Raw genomic sequence first — 23783 nt, 5'->3', positions numbered from 1 at the left:
TTCGAGCACATACATCAACATTCGAACCGACGCCATGATGATGCGTAACTGTCCGTTTAGTCCACAGATCGCAGCACTGTCCCAAGGTCCAACGTGTGGTGCAAGAAGGCACCAAGTCGCACAATTAAAAAAAGTACACAGCAACCCTCAACAAATGTACTATATTAAAACGACATCAAAACACCGACTAGCGACACCAAACACCCGTCATTGAATGTGCTTCATTGAGTGAGGATGTTCTAGAATGTACTATTATGAACTGGACCGGAAGGATCGAGAATGTTCTGGAATGTTTGAGGGCCATTAGTTGTGGGTGCTGGGAATGGCTTTTGCCACTATATAAGGAGAAGCGCGAACTACATACATCAATTGACTTTTTATAAATTAAATGGTAGGGATAAAATAAAAAATGAAATCATTTAAAGTAGAAAGTTGAAAAGTGTAAAATGATATGTGATTAGTGAAGTATGATTAGTGAAATAAAGCCACAGCGTAGGAAAGTGTTTTCTCTATCTCGCATCGTATCTCTAATCAAAATATGGAGAAATGAAACCGAAGAGAAAGAGAAGCACGTCTATCATTGATTCGTGTAAATTCTCAACGGAGCTGTGATAGACAGAAAAGAAACGTGGAAATGTTAGGAAAACAGATCGACTGAGATAACGTATGTGTAGATAAATAGAAACAGACACAGGTGGATGAAAAAAAAACAGAATAGAGAGAATTAATAACCCTCGCATAGGGAATCAGGTGAAGGCTCAATTATCGGAAACGACTATATGTACTGTGCGCGAAAGGAGGCGAGGAAGTTCATAATGAAAATACAAGTGTAGTATTCGGCAGAATGCTTGAAGTATGTAATTTTGGTAACGCAAACGAATTCAAAGGATTAACGCCAAGTGTCTGCTGTTCAAGTGGCAAAATTTGATTTCCAGCACTAAATTTGCTGCCGCAGGAATTATTTGAATATATGAAATTGAAAAAAAAAACATGGGGATCAAAAGACTCCTTAAGGCATATAATATGTCATAATGTATGCTTCCGAATGACATAATTTGGAGCAACAGCAATAACTGAAGAGGAAGGATTGTCTGGTGCTCAGAGTCCAAGGATACGAATAAATATAACAAAGAAACAAAAGATAAAAGTCTTTCAATGCACATTTTCTATAGTACATTCAAAAATGCACAGAAGAACAAAAAAAAAACAGCGAAGTGGGTTGTCCTCCGCTAGTCATTTTATGAAATTTATAATTTTTTTTTACAAGAGGCGGCTGCTGGTGCAGTTAATAAACGGAGATTGATCGTCCCATAATCGTTTTAGTTGTACTCTACTTATAAGATGTAATTTATTTTTTAAAATATTTGTCATTTACCAGCATTAAAAATGTTTTCTTTAACAAAAATAAATAGTGACGTTTTAAGACTTTCCTTCACTTGGTTCTAAAGTGTTCTCATATTAGTACAAAACACTCTTTTTTTTTCCCTTACTCATTTTTAGAGAATGAACGTTCCTCCGTTTCCCTTCTAATAACACTTTAGTAATTTTACAGATAATTTAATCATTATCACTAAAATTTAGATATATTTAAAAGAGTCATTGAAAACATCTAAGTAAGCTAACTGGAATTTTAACTATTTTTTTTCGAGGAAACATTTGTCTTGGCTCGTTTGAGTTTTCTATGAGCTTATAAATTTCATTTGGTGTCGTTTCCTGGGACAGGTTTTGCCAACGAAAGTTATGTGAGGAAAAAATTATTTTAGTAGTATACAATAGGGGCGCCTGCGCCAGGATTCAGGCTGTGGTGCCTGTGGTGCCGACCGCCATCTTGGATTATGACGTCACGGCGGCCATCTTGGACTCAAAAATTCCTCAAAATTCCTCAAAATTGACTCAAAATGACTCAAAATTTCCCGTTTTAAGAAAAAAAATTCCCGTTTTCGAGGGAAAAATTCCCGATCCGAGGGAAAATTTCCCGTTTTAGTCCTAAAAAATCCCAGCGGCTAGAAATGTCCTGATAGAGGCTTAAGCATCCTTAACTCAAGCCTCAGTTAAGCCTCTATCAGGATGTTACCTTGACCTTGACCTTGACCCCGATGGCCATCTTGGATCCGCCATTTCGGATGACGTCATTTTGTTTTCTCGAACTTTCTGCCATTTTGTTTTCCGCCATTTTGAATTATGACATCACCATTGCAATTTCCGTTACGGCCGCCATCTTGAAATTTAGATGCCATCTTGGAAATCCGTTTTTTTATAATAGAAAATCGGGAAAATTTTTAAAAAACATTAAAAAATTATTTGATCGAATTAAATAAAAATCTTAAAAACCACTGTTGCAGTTATCGTTACGGTCGCCATCTTGGATTATATAAATTTTACATATTTCGTTACACCTGCCATCTTGGTTGAGTACCATGTCATTCTTACACTTGATGTTGCGTCCGTCATATTGGATCCTATTAATGTTGCAATTACCGTTATGGTCGCCATCTTAAAATTTAGACGACATCTTGAAAATCCGTAATTTTAGTGCTAGAGATTCGGGAAAAAATTTAAAAATCATAAAAAAAATTAATCTACCTAATTAAATAATAAAAAAATCCTTAAAACTACCGTTGCACTTTTTCGTGACGGCCGCCATCTTCAAATCACCCGTTGGAGATCACCATCTTGTTTTCGTCTGCTAAGTGTGCAGGCATCATGTTAGTATAATTTTATGTTCACCATACCTTTAACCTCGACTGTAGGCATTGAAATTATGCCTTGACCTTGAAATTTGACCTCGACCTTGAACTTTGACCTTTACCTTGAACTTTGACCTATGACCTAGACCTTGAAATTTGCCCTTGACCTTAAACTTTGACCTTGACCTTGAAATTTGACTTTGTCCTTGTCGACCATCATGGATCCGTCATTTTATGTTTAGTACATGCTACCAGGAGCTACCACCTGCTGGAGTACTCCATCTTGTGTGTGTACTCGTATTATAGAGTACATTTCCATCTGGATAATTTTATTCTAACCCGCTACAGTGCCGCCATCTTGAAATCATGTAATAATGTAGCTAGAAAAGCGGGAAAAAATCCAAAATTCATCAAAAAAATCACTCATTAATTTACATATTGATTCAATAGATTCCCGTCCTTCGTTCGATACTCGATTGATGCAATAATGTTTAATTTTATGTAAAAAATAATAACTTCGATAAACCATGTTTAACGTTCTTAAAGAGACTTTAAATCCTCTACTACATTCATCCTATCAAACATCAAGACCAAATTATTGGTAATTCATAATTTTAATGCTAGAGATTCGGGAAAAAGTTCAAAATTCATTAAATAAATTTGTAATCTATATACTGATTGATTAGAGCGACTAAGGTTCTTGGTTCTATCCCTGGTCGATACAAAACAACTTTAATTTTAAAAAAAGTACCAGAAAAGTTTAAGGTTCGAGAAATAAAACACCACAAAGTCTTTTAAAAACATAATATTAATTACACAATTTCTATCCTTCAGAATCACTTGCGAAAGCCAGCAATCTTCTAAACATTTAGCCCTGCATAGACGTGCAACGACTACTTCTTAGCTCCAACAGCTCCAAATGCTCCATCAGCTCCAACAGCTTCAAATGCTCCAAACGGCCTCCAAATGCTTGACAGCTCCAAATGATCCAAATGGCTCCAACAGCTCTAAATGCTCCAAATGACTTCAATAGCTCCAAATGGCTCCAAATGCTCCAAATGGCCTCCAAATGCTTGACAGCTCCAAATGACTCCAACAGCTCCAAATGCTCCAAATGCTCCTAATGTCTCCATCAGCTCCAAATGCTCCAAATGCTTGACAGCTCCAAATGACTCCAACAGCTCCAAATGCTCCAAATGACTTCAACAGCTCCAAATGGCTCCAAATGCTCCAAATGGCCTCCAAATGCTTGACAGCTCCAAATGACTCCAACAGCTCCAAATGCTCCAAATGCTCCAAATGTCTCCATCAGCTCCAAATGCTCCAAATGCTTGACAGCTCCAAATGGCTCCATCAGCTCCAAATTCTCCGAATGACTGCAACAGCTCCAAATGGCTCCAAATGCTCCAAATGGCCTCCAAATGCTTGACAGATCCAAATGACTCCAACAGCTCCAAATGGCTCCAAATGCTCCAAATGGCCTCCAAATACTTGACAGCTCCAAATGACTCCAACAGCTCCAAATGCTCCAAATGCTCCAAATGTTTCCATCAGCTTCAAATGCTCCAAATGCTTGACAGCTCCAAATGGCTCCATCAGCTCCAAATTCTCCAAATGACTCCAACAGCTCCAAATGGCTCCAAATTGCTCCAAACGGCCTCCAAATGCTTGACAGCTCTAAATGACTCGAACAGCTCCAAATGCTCCAAATTCTCCAAATGACTCCAACAGCTCCAAATGCTCCAAATGGCTCCAACAGCTCCAAATGCTCCAAAAGGCTCCAACAGCTCCAAATGCTCCAAATGGCTCCAAAAGGCTCCAAATACTCAAAAGGTACCAATTTCTCCAACAGCCTCCAAATTCTCCAACAGCCTCCAAATGATTAAGACAGCTCCAAAAGACTCCAAATGCTACAACAGCCTCCAAATGCTCCAAAGGCTCCAAATGCTCCAAATGACTCTAACAGCTCCAAAAGTCTCCAAATACTTCAAAAGGATCCAAATGCTCCAACAGCTCCATCTTCAATTGGTTCCAACTGATTCCAATTACTTTTCTTATCGAACTTGGCATGATTACTGACATGACTTTATTAGTATACATTTTGACTGGCAGTGGTAACGTTTTTTACACCTTTAAGTTATAAGTTTTATTTAGAAATCAAATTTCGATAAATGTTAGCTTCCATCTGGAAAGAAAATATATTAATTTATCTTCAAGTTTATACACATACATTTAATTTAAGCCATTATTGTATGTAGCCAGCTTCCCTCAGTTCTTTGAGTATGAAGGATATTTCTTTAATGTTCGAATAGTTTTATGCACAGGCGATCCATGTAGTAGTCGTAGCCTGTCAACCAATATGTTAGGATCTTCCCATGAGGTATAATCAATCTCTTCTGCTGCGTTCATCCTAGCATGTTTATAATAAATATTATTATCTCTGGTGTCTATCGTTTTAACACCAACCACAAGGTCACTTTCGTCATCTTGCCAGTGATTATCACAAGCTTGATCAGGATAATTTATTTTATTACGACGTTTCCATCGTTTTGGTCTCAAGCCACCATCACAGTCTTCGCTCTTGCTTGCTTTTGGTGCTTCAGCACAGTACTCAATCATGTCAGCCTTAGATGTGTCAGCACAGTCTTCGTTCATGCCAGCTTCTGACGTGTCACCACAGTCTTCAATCATGTCAGCATCACAAGCTTGATCAGGATAATTTATTTTATTACGTCGTTTCCATCGTTTTGGTTTCAGACCGCCATCACAGTCTTCGATCTTGCCTGCTTTAGGTGCTTCAGTACAGTACTCAATCATGTCAGCCTCAGATGTGTCACCACAATCTTCAATCATGCTCGCTTCAGATGATTCATCAAAGTCTTCGACCTTGTAAGCTTCAGATGGTTCTCCATCTTTCTCATTTTCATGGAGACGACTAGATATTGGAGTAAATATCTTTTCATTTCTAATGTGGTTACAACTTCCTTCGTTTGTTTTAAATTTTAAATTATTATCTTGATCCAGATCAGTAATTTTAGCATTAGCTTTTTCGCCTTCGTTCCTCTTCCGCGATGTTGTAGCCCAGTCTTCGTTATCTTTATTCATCTTAATTGTACAGGTCTTGTAATGTCTATCCAAGTAATATCTTCTACCAAAGGATTTCTGACACTGACTGCAATGAAATGGTTTTTGACAAGCACCCAAATTACACTCGCTTCTTTCATGTCGTTTAGCATTCTTTCTCAAGGTAAACACCTTGCTACAGTATCTACAGTGATGACGTTTTGATACAGCAATAAATCCCGTTTCAGGATTCATATTAGTTACTGAGACTAATGCCAGATGCAAACTAAGAGTTTTAAATTAGATATATTACTTAAATATAATTTTTTAATTATTTCATCAGCGATAATTAATTTATCTCATTCAAAGGTACTTGTTTCAAGTAGTTCTGCTTTTCAACAACAGATGTCACCACATGTTACTTGCAGGTAAATAATATTTAGTTCTTTGATGCGGGATGCGGGATGCTCACTAACGATCGCAAAAGAAGGATGGCTTCGCTAGACTCCAAGGAGAAGGAAGTTCGTCCATCCTGTTAGTGCTTCTTAGATTTCTCAGAGATTATTATTTGACTGAGTAATGATTTTTTTTTAAAATTTCCACCTGATAAAAATATTACAAGTGCTGATTTATTAGCAGAATTTCAATAATTAAATGCAACCTTGAATAAAAAATGACATAACTCATTAAATCAGATGTCTAGTCAGGAATAATCAGAAGCACCCAGAGAAAACCTTCATAATATTGTCAAGAATAATCAGGAGCACACGGAGAAAACTACCATAATATTGTCAAGAATAATCAGGAGCACACGGAGAAATCCACCATAATACTGTCAAGAATAAACGGGAGCACACGGAGAAAACCACCATAATACTGACAAGAATAATCAGGAGCACACGGAGAAAACCGCCACAAGTTTTCTTTGATATCATAAAATTTCAGGAAAAAATAAAAAAAAAATTTATAAAAAATTAAAAAAGAAAATAAAAAAATAGATAGAGTTCAAGTACAAGCCAGAATTTTATGTATTTTTTATTTTATTTTTTTTTTAATTTTTTATTAATTTTTTTATTTTTATTTTTTCCTGAAATTTTATGATATCAAAGAAAACTTGTGGCGGTTTTCTCCGTGTGCTCCTGATTATTCTTGTCAATATTATGGTGGTTTTCTCTGTGTGCTCCCGTTTATTCTTGACAGTATTATGGTGGATTTCTCCGTGTGCTCCTGATTATTCTTGACAATATTATGGTAGTTTTCTCCGTGTGCTCCTGATTATTCTTGACAATATTATGAAGGTTTTCTCTGGGTGCTTCTGATTATTCCTGACTAGACATCTGATGGTTTTCTCCGAGTGCTTCTGGTTACTGATGAGGAATTGATCCCTGCATGAAATTTTTTTTACTTAATGAGTCATGTCATTTTTTATTCAAGGTTGCATTTAATTATTGAAATTCTGCCAATAAATCAGCACTTGTAATATTTTTATCAGGTGGAAATTAAAAAAAAACATTACTCAGTCAAAAAATAATCTCTGAGAAATCTAAGAAGCACTAACAGGATGGACGAACTTCCTTCTCCTTGGAGTCTAGCGAAGCCATCCTTCTTTTGCGATCGTTAGTGAGCATCCCGCATCCCGCATTAAAGAACTAAATATTATTTACCTGCAAGTAACATGTGGTGACATCTGTTGTTGAAAAGCAGAACTACTTGAAACAAGTACCTTTGAATGAGATAAATTAATTCTCGCTGATGAAATAATTAAAAAATTATATTTAAGTAATATATCAATTTAAAACTCTTAGTTTGCATCTGGCATTAGTCTCAGTAACGAATATGAATCCTGAAACGGGATTTGTTGCTGTATCAAAACGTCATCACTGTAGATACTGTAGCAAGGTGTTTACCTTGAGAAAGAATGCTAAACGACATGAAAGAAGCGAGTGTAATTTGGGTGCTTGTCAAAAACCATTTCATTGCAGTCAGTGTCAGAAATCCTTTGGTAGAAGATATTACTTGGATAGACATTACAAGACCTGTACAATTAAGATGAATAAAGATAACGAAGACTGGGCTACAACATCACGCAAGAGGAACGAAGGCGAAAAAGCTAATGCTAAAATTACTGATCTGGATCAAGATAATAATTTAAAATTTAAAACAAACGAAGGAAGTTGTAACCATATTAGAAATGAAAAGATATTTACTCCAATATCTAGTCGTCTCCATGAAAATTAGAAAGATGGAGAACCATCTGAAGCTTACAAGGTCGAAGACTTTGATGAATCATCTGAAGCGAGCATGATTGAAGATTGTGGTGACACATCTGAGGCTGACATGATTGAGTACTATACTGAAGCACCTAAAGCAGGCAAGATCGAAGACTGTGATGGCGGTCTGAGACCAAAACGATGGAAACGATGTAATAAAATAAATTATCCTGATCAAGTTTGTGTTGCTGACATGATTGAAGACTGTGGTGACACGTCAGAAGCTGGCATGAACGAAGACTGTGCTGACACATCTAAGGCTGACATGATTGAGTACTGTGCTGAAGCACCAAAAGCAAGCAAGAGCGAAGACTGTGATGGTGGCTTGAGACCAAAACGATGGAAACGTCGTAATAAAATAAATTATCCTGATCAAGCTTGTGATAATCACTGGCAAGATGACGAAAGTGACCTTGTGGTTGGTGTTAAAACGATAGACACCAGAGATAATAATATTTATTATAAACATGCTAGGATGAACGCAGCAGAAGAGATTGATTATACCTCATGGGAAGATCCTAACATATTGGTTGACAGGCTACGACTACTACATGGATCGCTTTGTGCAGGAAACTATTCGAACATTAAAAAAATATCCTTCATACTCAAAGAACTGAGGGAAGCTGGCTACATACAATAATGGCTTAAATTAAATGTATGTGTATAAACTTGAAGATAAATTAATATATTTTCTTTCCAGATGGAAGCTACCATTTATCGAAATCTGATTTCTAAATAAAACTTATAACTTAAAGGTGTAAAAAACGTTACCACTGCCAGTCAAAATGTATACTAAGAAAGTCATGTCAGTAATCATGCCAAGTTCGATAAGAAAAGTAATTGGAATCAGTTGGAACCAATTGAAGATGGAGCTGTTGGAGCAATTGGATCCTTTTGAAGCATTTGGAGCCTTTTGGAGCTGTTGGAGTCATTTGGAGCATTTGGAGCCTTTGGAGCATTTGGAGGCTGTTGTAGCATTTGGAGTCTTTTGGAGCATTTTTTACATTTGGAGCCATTTGGAGCTGTTGGAGCCATTTTGAGCTGTATTAATCATTTGGAGGCTGTTGGAGAATTTGGAGGCTGTTGGAGTAATTGGAGCCTTTTGAGCATTTGGAGCCTTTTGGAGCCATTTGGAGTATTTTGAGCTGTTGGAGCCTTTTGGAGCATTTGGAGCTGTTGGAGCCATTTGGAGCATTTTGAGCTGTTGGAGCCATTTGGGGAATTTGGAGCATTTGGAGCTGTTGGAGTCATTTGGAGCTGTCAAGCATTTGGAGGCAGTTTGGAGCATTTGGAGCCATTTTGAGCTGTTGGAGTCATTTGGAGCATTTGGAGCATTTGGAGCTGTTGGAGCTTTTTCGAGCATTTGGAGCTGTTGGAGACATTTGGAGCATTTGGAGCTGATGGAGCCATTTGGAGCTGTCAAGCATTTGGAGCATTTGGAGCTGATGGAGACATTTGGAGCATTTGGGGCATTTGGAGCTGTTGGAGTCATTCGGAGCTGTCAAGCATTTGGAGGCCATTTGGAGCATTTGGAGCCATTTGGAGCTATTGAAGTCATTTGGAGCATTTGGAGCCATTTGGAGCTATTGAACTCATTTGGAGCATTTGGAGCTGTTGGAGTCATTTGGATCATTTGGAGCTGTCAAGCATTTGGAGGCCGTTTGGAGCATTTGAAGCTGTTGGAGCTGATGGAGCATTTGGAGCTGTTGGAGCTAAGAAGTAGTCGTTGCACGTATATGCAGGGCTAAATGTTTAGAAGATTGCTGGCTTTCGCAAGTGATTCTGAAGGATAGAAATTGTGTAATTAATATTATGTTTGTAAAAGACTTTGTGGTGTTTTATTTCTCGAACCTTAAATTTTTCTGGTACTTTTTTAAAATTAAAGTTGTTTTGTATCGACCAGGGATCGAACCAAGGACCTTAGTCGCTCTAATCAATCAGTATATAGATAACAAATTTATTTAATGAATTTTGAACTTTTTCCCGAATCTCTAGCATTAAAATTATGAATTACTAATATGTTGGTCTTGATGTTTGATAGGATGAATGTAGTAGAGGATTTAAAGTCTCTTTAAGAACGTTGAACATAGTTTATTGAAGTTATTATTTTTTACATAAAATTAAACATTATTGCATCGATGGAGTATCGAACCAAGGACGGGAATCGATTGAATCAATGTGTAAATTAATGAGTGATTTTTTTGATGAATTTTGGATTTTTTCCCGCTTTTCTAGCTACATTATTACATGATTTCAAGATGGCGGCCAAATTTAAAGATGGCGGGGGCACCTAGGTAATAAATGATTACTGCTCTGTAGCGGGTTAGAATAAAATTATCCAGATGGAAATGTACTCTATAATACGAGTACACACACACAAGATGGAGTACTCCAGCAGGTGGTAGCTCCTGGTAGCATGTACTAAACATAAAATGACGGATCCATGATGGTCGACAAGGACAAAGTCAAATTTCAAGGTCAAGGTCTAATTTCAAGGTCAAGGTCAAAGTTCAAGGTCAAGGGCAAATTTCAAGGTCTAGGTAATAGGTCAAAGTTCAAGGTCAAGGTCAAAGTTCAAGGTCAAGGTCAAAGTTTAAGGTCGAGGTCAATGTTCAAGGTCGAGGTCAAAGTTCAAGGTCAAGGCATAATTTCAATGCCTACAGTCGAGGTTAAAGGTATGGTGAACATAAAATTATACTAACATGACGCCTGCACACTCTAGCAGACGAAAACAAGATGGTGATCTCCAGCGGGTGATTTCAAGATGGCCGCTGTCACGAAAAAGTGCAACGGTGGTTTCAGAATTTATTATTATTTAATTAGGTAGATTAATTTTTTTTAATGATTTTTAAATTTTTTCCCGAATCTCTAGCATTAAAATTACGGATTTTCAAGATGTCGTCAAAATTTTAAGATGGCGACCATAACGGTAATTGCAACATTAATAGGATCCAATATGACGGACGCAACATCAAGTGTAAGAATGACATGGTACTCAACCAAGATGGCAGGTGTAACGAAATATGTAAAATTTATATAATCCAAGATGGCGACCGTAACGATAACTGCAACAGTGGTTTTTAAGATTTTTATTTAATTCGATCAAATATTTTTTTAATGATTTTTAAAAAATTTCCCGATTTTCTATTATAAAAATTGCGGATTTCCAAGATGGCATCTAAATTTCAAGATAGCGGCCTTAACGGAAATTGCAACGGTGATGTCATAATTCAAAATGGCGTAAAACAAAATGGCGGATCCAAGATGGCCGTCGGGGTCAAGGTCAAGGTCAAGGTCACATCCTGATAGAGGCTTAACTGAGGCTTGAGTTAAGGGTGCTTAAGCCTCTATCAGGACACATCTAGCCGCTGGGATTTTTGAGGACTAAAACGGGAAATTTTACCTCGGATCGGGAATTTTTCCCTCGAAAACGGGAATTTTTTTCTTAAAACGGGAAATTTTGAGTCATTTTGAGTCAATTTTGAGGAATTTTTAGGAATTTTTGAGTCCAAGATGGCCGCCGTGACGTCACAATCCAAGATGGCGGTCGGCACCACAGCCTGAATCCTGGCGCAGGCGCCCCTATTGTATACTACTTATTTTGGAGGAAATTTTTTGTTTAACTTTTGTGTACGCACCAGCATCGTTCAGTTGTCACGCAGTCCCTCGTGTTATATGTCAACTGCCAGGGCAAGAGATGCCTTAGGTAGACACACGGTGTCAGCCCAGTTCGATACTGACGTGATAGTGCTGACAGTGTGAGAAACGCGTCAGTCAACTAGGATTGAGAGTAGAGTCTGTTAGTCTTACTTACTTTTGTGATGTTACTCCCTCCAATTATTTAAAAAAGTTGTACATTTTTCAAACATAAAATTGGTTGTCTGTAAAGTCGGTTTACGGACGATAGTTTAACGTGACAACGTCATAACAAAACATTGATGAAATTATTGCATACTTTATGAATAAAAACGAATTATTTTTATTTTAATAATAAAAGAATAAATACTTGAAATTATACCAGTAAATAGGTTTTTAAAATGCAGCAATAATTAACCTTTATTACCGAAATTGTTGTTGTGATAAGCAATGAAAACCACATTAACTTTTCACTCCGCTTTATAAACAGTCGAGTGGAAGGGAGATAGATGCGGCGCAAGCGTACAATGAGTGTAACGGGACACAGCGAAACGGAACAATGTGCGTAACGGGACACTTTTTCGTGCGTGCAGCCGGCGTTCATCGATTTATTAGAGGTTGTCACGTCAAAAAAAATAATTATATGACAATGAAAAATACGCGGTGGTTGTACGTTCATTCAATTAGGCATATATCCTATATAAACGCCCAAAGGCGAGTGTATATATATGTATATATAAACACTCGCCTCTGTAAACACTTTAGACTCAACATATTTTGTCATGATGTCATGTCTTGTGCAGGGCTGAGCATGCAGAGTGACGACAGAAACACCTGTCGGTGTAATAACTGAACGACGCCTATGTCTAACTCCTGAGAAACCTCATAGGCAGGCCACAAGTTCAAAAATCCTTCCTCTCTCTCTCTCTCTCTCTCTCTCTCTCTCTCTCTCTCTCTCTCGAATTACCTTCCCTTCCATCCCTACCCATAATCCCTCTTCCCTGATCCCCTTTAAGCCCAGTTAAAAGGACCCGCCTGCCTGGTCTCAACAGCTCTAAAGAGCGCGACATCGGCTGGCGTATCGCACGCCTCAACCTCTACGCACCAGGCGGTGTTCGCGTCGGTAACGTGACTCTACGGGACACCAAGTGGTTTACCTTTCAGTTAAGGGAAGCCTTCTTTTCAGTGACGAGAGAGCCAAAAGTCCGATCGTGCATCTTCGTTTGTTTTTTTGACGTGACAACGTCTAATAAATCTATGAACGCCGGCTGCACGCACGAAAAAATGTCCCGTTACACACATTGTCCCGTTACGTCGTGTCCCGTTACGCTCATTGTACGCTTGCGCCGCATATATCTCTCTTCCACTCGATTGGAACAACCATCGATTTGACTTATTCGAGGCGCATTATACTTGCAACACTCCCATTCGTTTCCTACTTTTCCTATCACCGTCCTATCCTTAACAGAATAACACAGATTGAATGAAGTTAAATAGCAAACATGTATGAAAGTTATAGTTAAAATAATCTCTTCGTTCAAGTTTAAACTTATTTGAATTAATGAGTGCAAATAAAAGTATATTTATCAATTAAATTGTAGATTTCATTTCACTCCTTCTTTGTATCCATACAAAATAGTGATAATTCAATAAAAATGATTTAATTTTATTCATAAAAGTATGTAATCATTTCATCAATGTTTTGTAAAGACGTCACGTTAAACTATCGTCCGTAAACCGACTTTACAGACAACTAATTTTTTTTTTCGTTCGTTCACTTATCGAATTTTGCCTCTCGCCGGAAAATCGCGATTCGTGTGTTCGGTCTGTGCGACCTGAAGACGTGAAAGCACATTTCCCACGGGATATTTACGATTGCGTGGTTGGCAAGGATGGCGTGCTGGGGCGCCGAGGAGCGAATACCTGAGCGTTCTTGGCGGGAAGCCTGCCGGCTGTCAGCTTTTAAAAGAACGCGTTCCGGAAAACCGCACTTTCACAGCGATTCCTATGCAAATGTGAGCTTGAAACGGACTCCAGCAGGGGGATTGTAACGAATGACGTGAATCGGGCGAACTGCCTGTGCATTTAGCTCAGATATCATTATTTCCATCCCAATTTCATAGCAGTTGACACGGTTTATGAATTATTATTTTAACTGCGAGTTTCTTCATCATTCATTTATAAAACAGATTGAAAAAAAGTTTACGCGCTTCGAGTGTTGAAATAAAGTGCTGTGGCTTGGCGACTTTTATAAGCATTATTTATATTCAGCAATTGTTATTGAAGTGATAACGTCTTATAAATCGATGAACGCCGGCTGCACGCACGAAAAAGCATGAATCATTGTCACGTTCCACCTGAGCTGAGCGTGCAAGAACCGGCCAACCACCGTGCGAGAAAATCTTCTATAATATAAACAGGTTAAGGTATGCAATTTTTCATCACTGTTTTCTTATGACGTTATCACGTAAAATTATCGTCCGTAAACCGACTTTACAGACAACCCCCATTCTTTATCTTTAGTTCATTTTGAGTCATGCAATGTTTCGATTCCAAGCCAGAAATGAATGCTTTTGATTTTGAAAGCTACGTGTGTATTTATTAAAAATATATATAACCTCTCTAACCGTTTTTAATCACGCACAAGCTTACAAATATTCAATTTGCTATAGGTACGTCCTTACTTTTACCCAATTTATTGAAAATTAAAACAACGGTTCGAAGCTATCACCGGACAAATTCACGTACATACACATTGACGCCGGAAGCACTAAAAATTTTTCGGAGACTTCGCTTGGCTTGGTCGATAATGGTCTAATGTTCCGTTATCAAACGTGAAATACCAGGAGTATGAAATATTTTAAAACAATCGATTTTTTGACGTAACAACGTCCAATAAATCGATGAACGCCGGCTGCACGCACTTAAAAGTGTCCCGTTACGCTGTGTCCCGTTACGATCATTGTACGCTTGCGCCGCATCTATCTCTCTTCCACTCGATTGGAACAACCATTGATTTGACTTTTTCGAGGCACATTAAACTTGAAACACTCCCATTCGTTTCCTATTTTTCTTATCATCGTCCTATCATAAATAGAATAACACAGATTGGTTGAAGTTATATAGCAAACATGTATAAAGTTATATTTAAAATAATCTGTTCGTTGAAGTAATAAACATATTTGAATTAATGAGTGCAAATAAAAGTAAATTTATCAATTAAATAATTGTAGATTTCATTTCACTCCTACTTTGTATCCATACAAAATAGTGATAATTCAATAAAAATGATTCAATTTTATTCATAAAAGTATGCAATCATTTCATCAATGTTTTTTTATGACGTTGTCACGTTAAACTACCGTCCGTAAACCGACTTTACAGACAACCAATTTTTTTTCTAGAACCACTGAAGTTGACACAATATGCTCCAGAATAGATTCTCATTCACGAATATATATTATTTTCTTCACACCTATAACGCACAGTACGCCCCTCGGTGTTCACGGAAGTGAATACAACATTGCGGGCTAGTAACGGCCACACGCGGCCATTTGTCCGTCTGACTTCGGCACGTGTTTGTAACATATCCGCGCATGCGCATTAGATTTATTGCGTTAAACCTTCTTCCATGTTGGGTGCGCACTTCCTTGCCTTTCCGTTGCTTACCAAAATATCACCCTCAAAGTGACTGAAAAAAAAACTTTTAAAAATATATGAACCTTTGTCCTAATATTCGACGTTAAAATGAAGTTGATGGATGAAATTTATTCTAGGGAGTAACATTCCTCCCCCCCCCCCCCTCAAGGAATAAAAATGGATGCTTTAAAGGCACGTGATCCACCCAGGAAAATCTACTTGATTGATAAAATAAAATATTCGGAATTTTACGAGAAAAAAAAAATATTCAAGAAATAAAAAAAAGACTGGCACTTTTTTTTTTTTTTTTTTTTTTTTTTGTAATTTATCCCATTATCCTCCCCTACCCACCAGCAACATCACAGCGTTACACTTCTCGGGAAGCCATCTTTTCACAGACGAGAGAGCAAAACCTCCGATCGTGCATCTTCGGTTTTTTTTTGTTCATTGTAAATAAATATGTGCGGTGTTGATAAAAGGATACTAATGGTCAATTAGGTTAGGTTAGCTACATTATAAATACTTTAAAACATTGTGGACGGTTGATTTGGTTAGTATAGCTACATTAAAGATAGGTAAAAAAAAATGAACTTCGGGGAACTTCGGGTTTGGCTCTCTCGTCCGTGAAAAAAAGGCTTCCCCCACTTCTCAGTACGTTCTTATCAGTACCCCCCTCTGCTTACGCAACCGGCTGTACAGGAATTCACTTCAAGAGACAACTGGCTCACCACGTTTCGTACGCGCGTTAAATGTCCATATACCTGAAAGAAACAAAAATAACCTTAGTCGCCCCGATAAGGCCCGATCTGCAATTGAGCGTAAACAGAGACCTATCTCACGAAAAATTTCGCCGTAGTATCTCCTGCTGATTCTATAATGTACGAAAACTTAACAATTGGCAGCTAATGAGACTGTATTTTAAGGATGCTTCGAGAAAATAGCACGGGCAGAATTTACATACATACATACATGCATAAGTAGTATACGAATGTATTTTCTGGCACAGGCTTCAGGCTGTGGTTGTGGTATCGGTGTCCGCCATCTCTGATTGTGACGTCACGGCGGCCATCTTGGAGAAGCGTAACGGGACACAGCGTAACGGTACAAGTAGATCATGGCGGCCATCTTGGATGACCGTGACCTTGACCTTTCACCTTCACCTTTGAACTAATCCTTGACCCCGGCAGACATATTGTATCCACCATATTGGATCCGCCATCTTCGATACCATCTACTTTGTTTCTGCTGTTTGTTCCTAGATTTTCTAACAAAAATTACAGATTTTCAAGATGGCGGGCGTAACGGAAATTTCAACAGTTACGTCTTAATACAAGATGGTGGATCTGTCTCGAACAGGTAGTGCTATTATTACTTAAAATTAAAAATATACAAGTCCGAATATGCATGTTATTTTTATATATACCTTATTTAATTCTCAGTCTGGTAAATGTCTCGATGGCCGAGCGGATAAAAGGCGTATGTTTTCCAACCTAAAGATCAGAGCTGCTATGGTTCGAATCACAGCGCTTCCAATGTATTTTGCATAAAAAATTAAATTTAATATGTCGATAAGGACCATAATAGCTATGGTAGGTAATGGAACATCGACCTTATGTGATGTGACAGAGCGACGCTGGCGCTATCTAGGAACAAACAACAGAAACAAAGTCGACGGTATCGAAGATGGCGGCCTCCAGTGGAACAGAAAAAAATCAAGAACGAAGCTGGCACTATCTAGGAACAAACAACAGAAACAAAGACGACGGTATCCAAGATGGCGGCCTCCAGTGGAACAGAAAAAAATCAAGAGCGAAGCTGGTGCTCTCTAGGAACAAACAGCAGAAACAAAGTAGATGGTATCGAAGATGGCGGATCCAATATGGTGGATACAGTATGTCTGCCGGGGTCAAGGATTAGTTCAAAGGTGAAGGTGAAAGGTCAAGGTCACGGTCATCCAAGATGGCCGCCATGATCTACTTGTACCGTTACGGTGTGTCCCGTTACGCTTCTCCAAGATGGCCGCCGTGACGTCACAATCAGAGATGGCGGACACCGATATCACAACCACAGCCTGAAGCCTGTGCCAGAAAATACATTCGTATACTACTTACATACATATATACATTATATATATAAATAAACGAAAACGTAGTCATGGGGACTGTCGCCAGAAGTTAAAACATAAAACTTTGTTTTTAAATGTGTAATATATTCGTAAGAAAAAGATTTTGGTACTATTTCACTAGTATGTCGGTGACATGAACCTATAAGTTTAGCTCCTACCAATAATAACTTTAAAGTTAGCAGAAATCAAATTTTACTTTTGAAAAAAAAAAGTACTTAAAACCACAAGTAATGAACATTACCTCTCATAAATTAATAACCTGACATTTTAAGAAATTCACTACGTAAATAAATAAACAAAATAAAAAAAGCATAACCTTAACTTAACTACCTACTAAAACATAGCCAAAACTCGCTATATGTACCACCCAATAAAGTTACAATTTCCATGGTAAATAAAAATTAAATAAAAAACTTAAAACTATAAATTAGAATAAATGAATTATAAACCTCGAAAAAAAAACTATGATCTTAAATCCACCAATAATTTACATTCACTACGTAAATAAATAACCAAATGAAAATCGCTCAACATGGTGAAATCAACGTCACATACTGCTAATAAAGTATGTCCGCGACCCGAACTCGATTTTACCCATCCAAAAAGAGTCCCACGCGCACATGATGCAGTCGAGTATATACAATGTATTAGTGTATAAATGCGTAAACATGTACACAGGCCGCGGCGCGTCACCAATTAGGCACACATGACTAGCATATTGGTGACACGAACCAATAAGTTTTGACCATGTCAAAATATCGCTCAACCCGGCAAAAGAAGATTTAATTTTTATTAAATGACAGAGTAATAATTTATTACAAAGTATTATTGTAGTTACAACGGTAAGTATCTAAATCTTATTGTATTTACTACCACCGCAACTGTCGTGTGACTGAATAGCGGGGCAGAAGAGCTATTGAGCTGAACGCACGAGTGGAAGCGCTACCTGTGCGGGAGAGGCCGGCCGCTGCTGTCGTGTGACTGAGGAGCGGGGCAGAGGAGCTAGTGAGTTGAACGCCGGGTGGACGCTACCTGTGCGGGAGAGGCCGGCCGCTGCTGTCGTGTGACTGAGGAGCGGGGCAGAGGAGCTAGTGAGCTGAAGGGACGGGTGGAAGAGCTACCTGTGCGGGAGAGGCCGACCGCTGCTGTCGTGTGACTGAGGAGCGGGGCAGAGGAGCTAGTGTGCTGAACGGACGAGTGGAAGCGCAACCTGTGCGGGAGAGGCCGGCCGCAGCTGTCGTGTGACTTTAGGAGCGGGGCAGAGGAGCTAGTGAGTTGAACGCCGGGTGGAAGCGCTACCTGTGCGGGAGAGGCCGGCAGCTGCTGTCGTGTGACTGAGGAGCGGGGAAGAGGAGCTAGTGAGCTGAACGCACCGGTGGAAGCGCTACCTGTGCGGGAGAGGCCGACCGCTGCTGTCGTGTGACTGAGGAGCGGGGAAGAGGAGCAAGTGAGCTGAATGCCGGGTGGAAGCGCTACCTGTGCGGGAGAGGCCGGCCGCAGCTGTCGTGTGACTGAGGAGCGGGGAAGAGGAGCTAGTGAGCTGAACGCCGGGTGGAAGCGCTACCTGTGCGGGAGAGGCCGGCCGCTGCTGTCGTGTGACTGAGGAGCGGGGAAGAGGAGCTAATGTGCTGAACCCACGGGTGGAAGCGCTACCTGTGCGGGAGAGGCCGGCCACAGCTGTCGTGTGACAGGGGAGCAGGACAGAGGAGCTAGTAGGCTGAACGCACCGGTGGAAGCGCTACCTGTGCGGGAGACACCGGTCGCAGCTGTCGTGTGAATGGGGAGAAGGACAGAGGAGCTAGTGAGCTGAACGAACGGGTGGAAGCGATAACTGTGCGGGAGAGGCCGGCCGCTGCTGTCGTGTGACTGAGGAGCGGGGTAGAGGAGCGAGCGAGCTGAACATACGGGTGGAAGCGCTACCTGTGCGGGAGTGGCCGGCCGCTGCTGTCGTGTGACTGGGGAGTGGGACAGAGGAGCTAGTGAGCTGAACTCCCGGTGGGAAGCGCTACCTGTGCGGGAGCAGCCGGCCGCAGCTGTCGTGTGACTGGGGAGCGGGACAGAGGAGCTAGAGAGCTGAACGCACTGGTGGAAGCGCTACCTGTGCGGGAGAGGCCGGCCGCTGCTGTCGTGTGACTGAGTAGCGGGGCAGAGGAGCGAGTGAGCTGAACTCATGGGTGGAAGTGCTACCTGTACGGGAGAGGCCGGCCGCAGCAGTCGTGTGACTGGGGAGCAGGACAGAGGATCTAGTAAGCTGAAGGTACGGGTGGAAGCGCTACCTGTGTGGGAGAGGCCGGCCGCTGCTTTTGTGTGACTAAGGAGCGGGGCAGAGGAGCGAGTGAGCTGAAGGTACGGGTGGAAGCGCTACCTTTACGGGAGAGGCCGACCACTGCTGTAGTGTGACTGAGGAGCAGGGCAGAGTAGCTAGTGATCTGAACGATCGATTGGAAAAGCGACCTTTACAGGAGAGGCCGGCCGCAGCTGTCGTGTGACTGGAGAGCGGGACAGAGGATCTAGTGAGCTGAAGGCACGGGTGGAAGCGCTACCTGTGTGGGAGAGGCCGGCCGCCGATGTCTTGTGACTGAGGAGCGGGGCAGAGAAGCGAGTGATCTTAACGTACAGGTGGAAGCGCTACCATTATGGGAGAGGACAGCTGCTGCTGTCTTGTATCTGAGAAAAAAGGCAGAGTCGCTAGTAAGCTGAACGGACGGGAAGAAGCTCTACTTTTACGGGAGAGACTGGCCGCTGCGCTCTTGTGAGTAAGGAGCTGGGCAGAGGAGCTAGTGAGCTGTATGCACGATTGGTAGTGCTACCTGTGCGGGAGAGGCCGGCCGCTGCTTTCATGTGACTGTGGAGCAGGGCAGAGGAACTAGTGAGCTGAACGTACGGGTGGAAGTGCTACCTGTGCGGGAGAGGCCGGCCACTGCTGTCGTGTGACTGGGGAGCGGGACAGAGGAGCTAGTTAGCTAAACCCATGGGTGGAAGTGCTACCTGTGCGGGAGAGGCCGGCCGCAGCTATCGTGTGACTGAAGAGCGAGGATGAGGAGCTAGTGAGCTGAACGCCGGGTGGAAGCACTACCTGTGCGGGAGAGGTTGGCCGCTGCTCTCGTGTATCTGGGGAGCGGGACAGAGGAGCTAGTGAGCTGAACCCACGGGTGGAAGAGCTACCTGTGCGGGAGAGGCCGGTCGCTGCTGCTGTCGTGTGACTGAGGAGCGGGTCAGAGGAGCTAGTGAGCTGAAGGTACAGGGGGAAGCGCTACCTGTGCGGGAGAGGCCGGCCGCTGCTGTCGTGTGACTGAGGAGCGAGGCAGAAGGAGAGAGTGAGCTGAATTCACAGGTGGAAGAGCTACCTGTGCGGGAGAGGCCGGCTGCTGCTGTCGTGTGACTGAGGAGCGGGGCAGAGGAACTAGTGAGCTGAAGGTACAGGGGGAAGCGCTGCATGTGCGGGAGAGGCCGGCTGCTGTTGTCGTGTGACTGAGAAGCAGGGCAGAGGAGCTAGTGAGCTGAACGCAAGGGTGGAAGCGCTACCTGTGCGGGAGAGGCCGGCTGCTGCTGTCGTGTGACTGAGGAGCGGGGCAGAGGAGCTAGTGGGCTGAAGGCACGGGTGGAAGCGCTACATGTGCGGGAGAGGCCGACTGCTGTTGCCGTGTGACTGAGAAGCAGGGCAGAGGAGCTAGTTAGCTGAACACATGGGTGGAAGCGCTACCTGTGCGGGAGAGGCCGGCTGCTGCTGTCGTGTGACTGAGGAGCGGGGCAGAGGAACTAGTGAGCTGAAGGTACAGGGGGAAGCGCTGCATGTGCGGGAGAGGCCGGCTGCTGTTGTCGTGTGACTGAGAAGCAGGGCAGAGGAGCTAGTGAGCTGAACGCAAGGGTGGAAGCGCTACCTGTGCGGGAGAGGCCGGCTGCTGCTGTCGTGTGACTGGGGAGCGGGGCAGAGGAGCTAGTGGGCTGAAGGCACGGGTGGAAGCGCTACCTGTGCGGGAGAGGCCGGCTGCTGTTGTGTGACTGGGAAGCAGGGCAGACGAGGTAGTGAGCTGAACGCCGGGTGGAAGCGCTACATGTGCGGGAGAGGCCGGCTGCTGCTGTCGTGTGACTGGGGAGCGGGGCAGAGGAGAGAGTGAGCTGAAGGCACAGGTGGAAGCGCTACCTGTGCGGGAGAGGCCGGCTGCTGCTGTCGTGTGACTGAGGAGCGGGGCAGAAGGAGAGAGTGAGCTAAAGGCACGGGTGGAAGGTCTACCTTTGCGGGAGAGGTCGGCTGCTGCTTTCGTGTGACTGGGAAGCAGGGCAGAGGAGGTAGTGAGCTGAACGCCGGGTGGAAGCGCTACCTGTGCGGGAGAGGCTGGCCGCAGCTGTCGTGTAACTGGGGAGCGGGCCAGAAGAGAGAGTGAGCTGAAGGTACGGGTGGAAGCGCTACCTGTGCGGGTGAGGCCGGCCGCTGCTGTCGTGTGACTGGGGAGCGGGGCAGAGGAGAGAGTGAGCTGAAGGCACAGGTGGAAGTGCTACCTGTGCGGGAGAGGCCGGCTGCTGTTGTCGTGTGACTGGGAAGCAGGGCAGAGGAGGTAGTGAGCTGAACGCCGGGTGGAAGCGCTACCTGTGCGGGAGAGGCTGGCCGCAGCTGTCATGTAACTGGGGAGCGGGGCAGAGGAGAGAGTGAGCTGAAGGTACGGGTGGAAGCGCTATCTGTGCGGGTGAGGCCGGCCGCTGCTGTCGTGTGACTGGGGAGCGGGGCAGAGGAGAGAGTGAGCTGAAGGCACAGGTGGAAGCGCTACCTGTGCGGGAGAGGCCGGCTGCTGCTGTCGTGTGACTGAGGAGCGGGGCAGAAGGAGAGAGTGAGCTGAAGTTACGGGTGGAAGGTCTACCTGTGCGGGAGAGGTCGGCTGCTGCTGTCGTGTGATTGAGGAGCGGGGCAGAAGGTAAGAGTGAGCTGAAGGCACAGGTGGTAGCGCTACCTGTGCGGGAGAGGCCGGCTGCTGCTGTCGTGTGACTGAGGAGCTGTGCAGAAGGAGAGAGTGAGCTGAAGTCACGGGTGGAAGAGCTACCTGTGCGGGAGAGGCCGGCTGCTGCTGTCGTGTGTCTGAGGAGCGGTGCAGAAGGAGAGAGTGAGCTGAAGTTACGGGTGGAAGAGCTACCTGTGCGGGAGAGGCCGGCTGCTGCTGTCGTGTGACTGAGGAGCGGGGCAGAGGAGGTAGTGAGCTGAACGTCGGGTGGAAGCGCTACATGTGCGGGTGAGGCCGGCCGCAGCTGTCGTGTGATTGAGGAGCGGGGCAGAAGGTAAGAGTGAGCTAAAGGTACGGGTGGAAGCGCTACCTGTGCTGGAGAGGCCGGCTGCTGCTGTCGTGTGACTGAGGAGCGGGGCAGAGGAGGTAGTGAGCTGAACGTCGGGTGGAAGCGCTACATGTGCGGGTGAGGCCGGCCGCAACTGTCGTGTGACTGGGGAGCGGGGCAGAGGAGAGAGTGAGCTGAAGGCACGGGTGGAAGTGCTACCTGTGCGGGAGAGGCCGGCTGCTGCTGTCGTGTGACTGAGGAGCGGGGCAGAAGGAGAGAGTGAGCTTTTGGCACGGGTGGAAGCACTACCTGTGCGGGTGAGGCCGGCCGCTGCTGTCATGTGACTGAGGAGCGGGGCAGAGGAAATAGTGGGCTGAACGGACGGGTGGAAGCGCTACCTGTGCGGGTGAGGCCGGCCGCTGCCTTCGTGTGACTGGGGAGCGGGGCAGAAGGAGAGAGTGAGCTTTTGGCACGGGTGGAAGCACTACCTGTGCGGGTGAGGCCGGCCGCTGCTGTCATGTGACTGAGAAGCGGGGCAGAGGAGCTAGTGGGCTGAACGGACGGGTTAAAGCGCTACCTGTGCGGGTGAGGCTGGCCGCAGCTGTCGTGTGACTGGGGAGTGGGGCAGAGGAGTGAGTGAGCTGAAGGCACGGTTGGAAGCGCTACCTGGGCGCGAGAGGCCGGCCGCGGCGGGACCAGGCCACGGTGTCCCCGGGCTGCAGGCTGCTTGCCTCGCAGCTCAACTCCACCCGGCTGCCCGCCTTGTAGTAGCGGTCCTCCCCCACGGGTCGTCCTGCGTCGTCCACCACCGCCAGCACCGGGGCTGTCACACACAAGCACGCACACACCCACGGCATGGTGACGCCTGTCCTTGAGAGCGGTCGTCGACCTGCTAGGGTTCTTTGTTACTACCGTCTGCCATAAAATGCATTGTAGCAGACACGACAAATTGTAGTAAACGTGCAAAAATATCTGTGACAAAACATTAATAATCATTTCAAGTGTGAAGCGTAATGAAATATACCAATGTTCTTTTAATGAAATATAAATAATACAAGTCTCTGTGTGAAAAATTTTCTGTACTAATTAGTCGTATTGATA

The 23783-nt window shown here is 43.4% G+C and overlaps 1 protein-coding gene across 1 annotated transcript in view; it reads right to left on the bottom strand.

Moving 5' to 3' along the window:
• Window positions 1–23783, bottom strand: part of LOC134540354 (basement membrane-specific heparan sulfate proteoglycan core protein-like) — an 85769-nt gene that overhangs the window by 20566 nt on the left and 41420 nt on the right. Inside the window, exon 5 of the mRNA XM_063383028.1 lies at window positions 23349–23505. Within this exon, the coding sequence (XP_063239098.1) occupies window positions 23349–23505 (157 nt within the window). The remainder of the gene's footprint in view (window positions 1–23348; window positions 23506–23783) is intronic.

This window comes from Bacillus rossius, chromosome 16 (genome assembly GCF_032445375.1).
Source record: "Bacillus rossius redtenbacheri isolate Brsri chromosome 16, Brsri_v3, whole genome shotgun sequence".
In the NCBI taxonomy this organism is placed as follows: domain Eukaryota; kingdom Metazoa; phylum Arthropoda; class Insecta; order Phasmatodea; family Bacillidae; genus Bacillus; species Bacillus rossius.
This window is presented reverse-complemented; position numbering and strand designations above follow the sequence as displayed.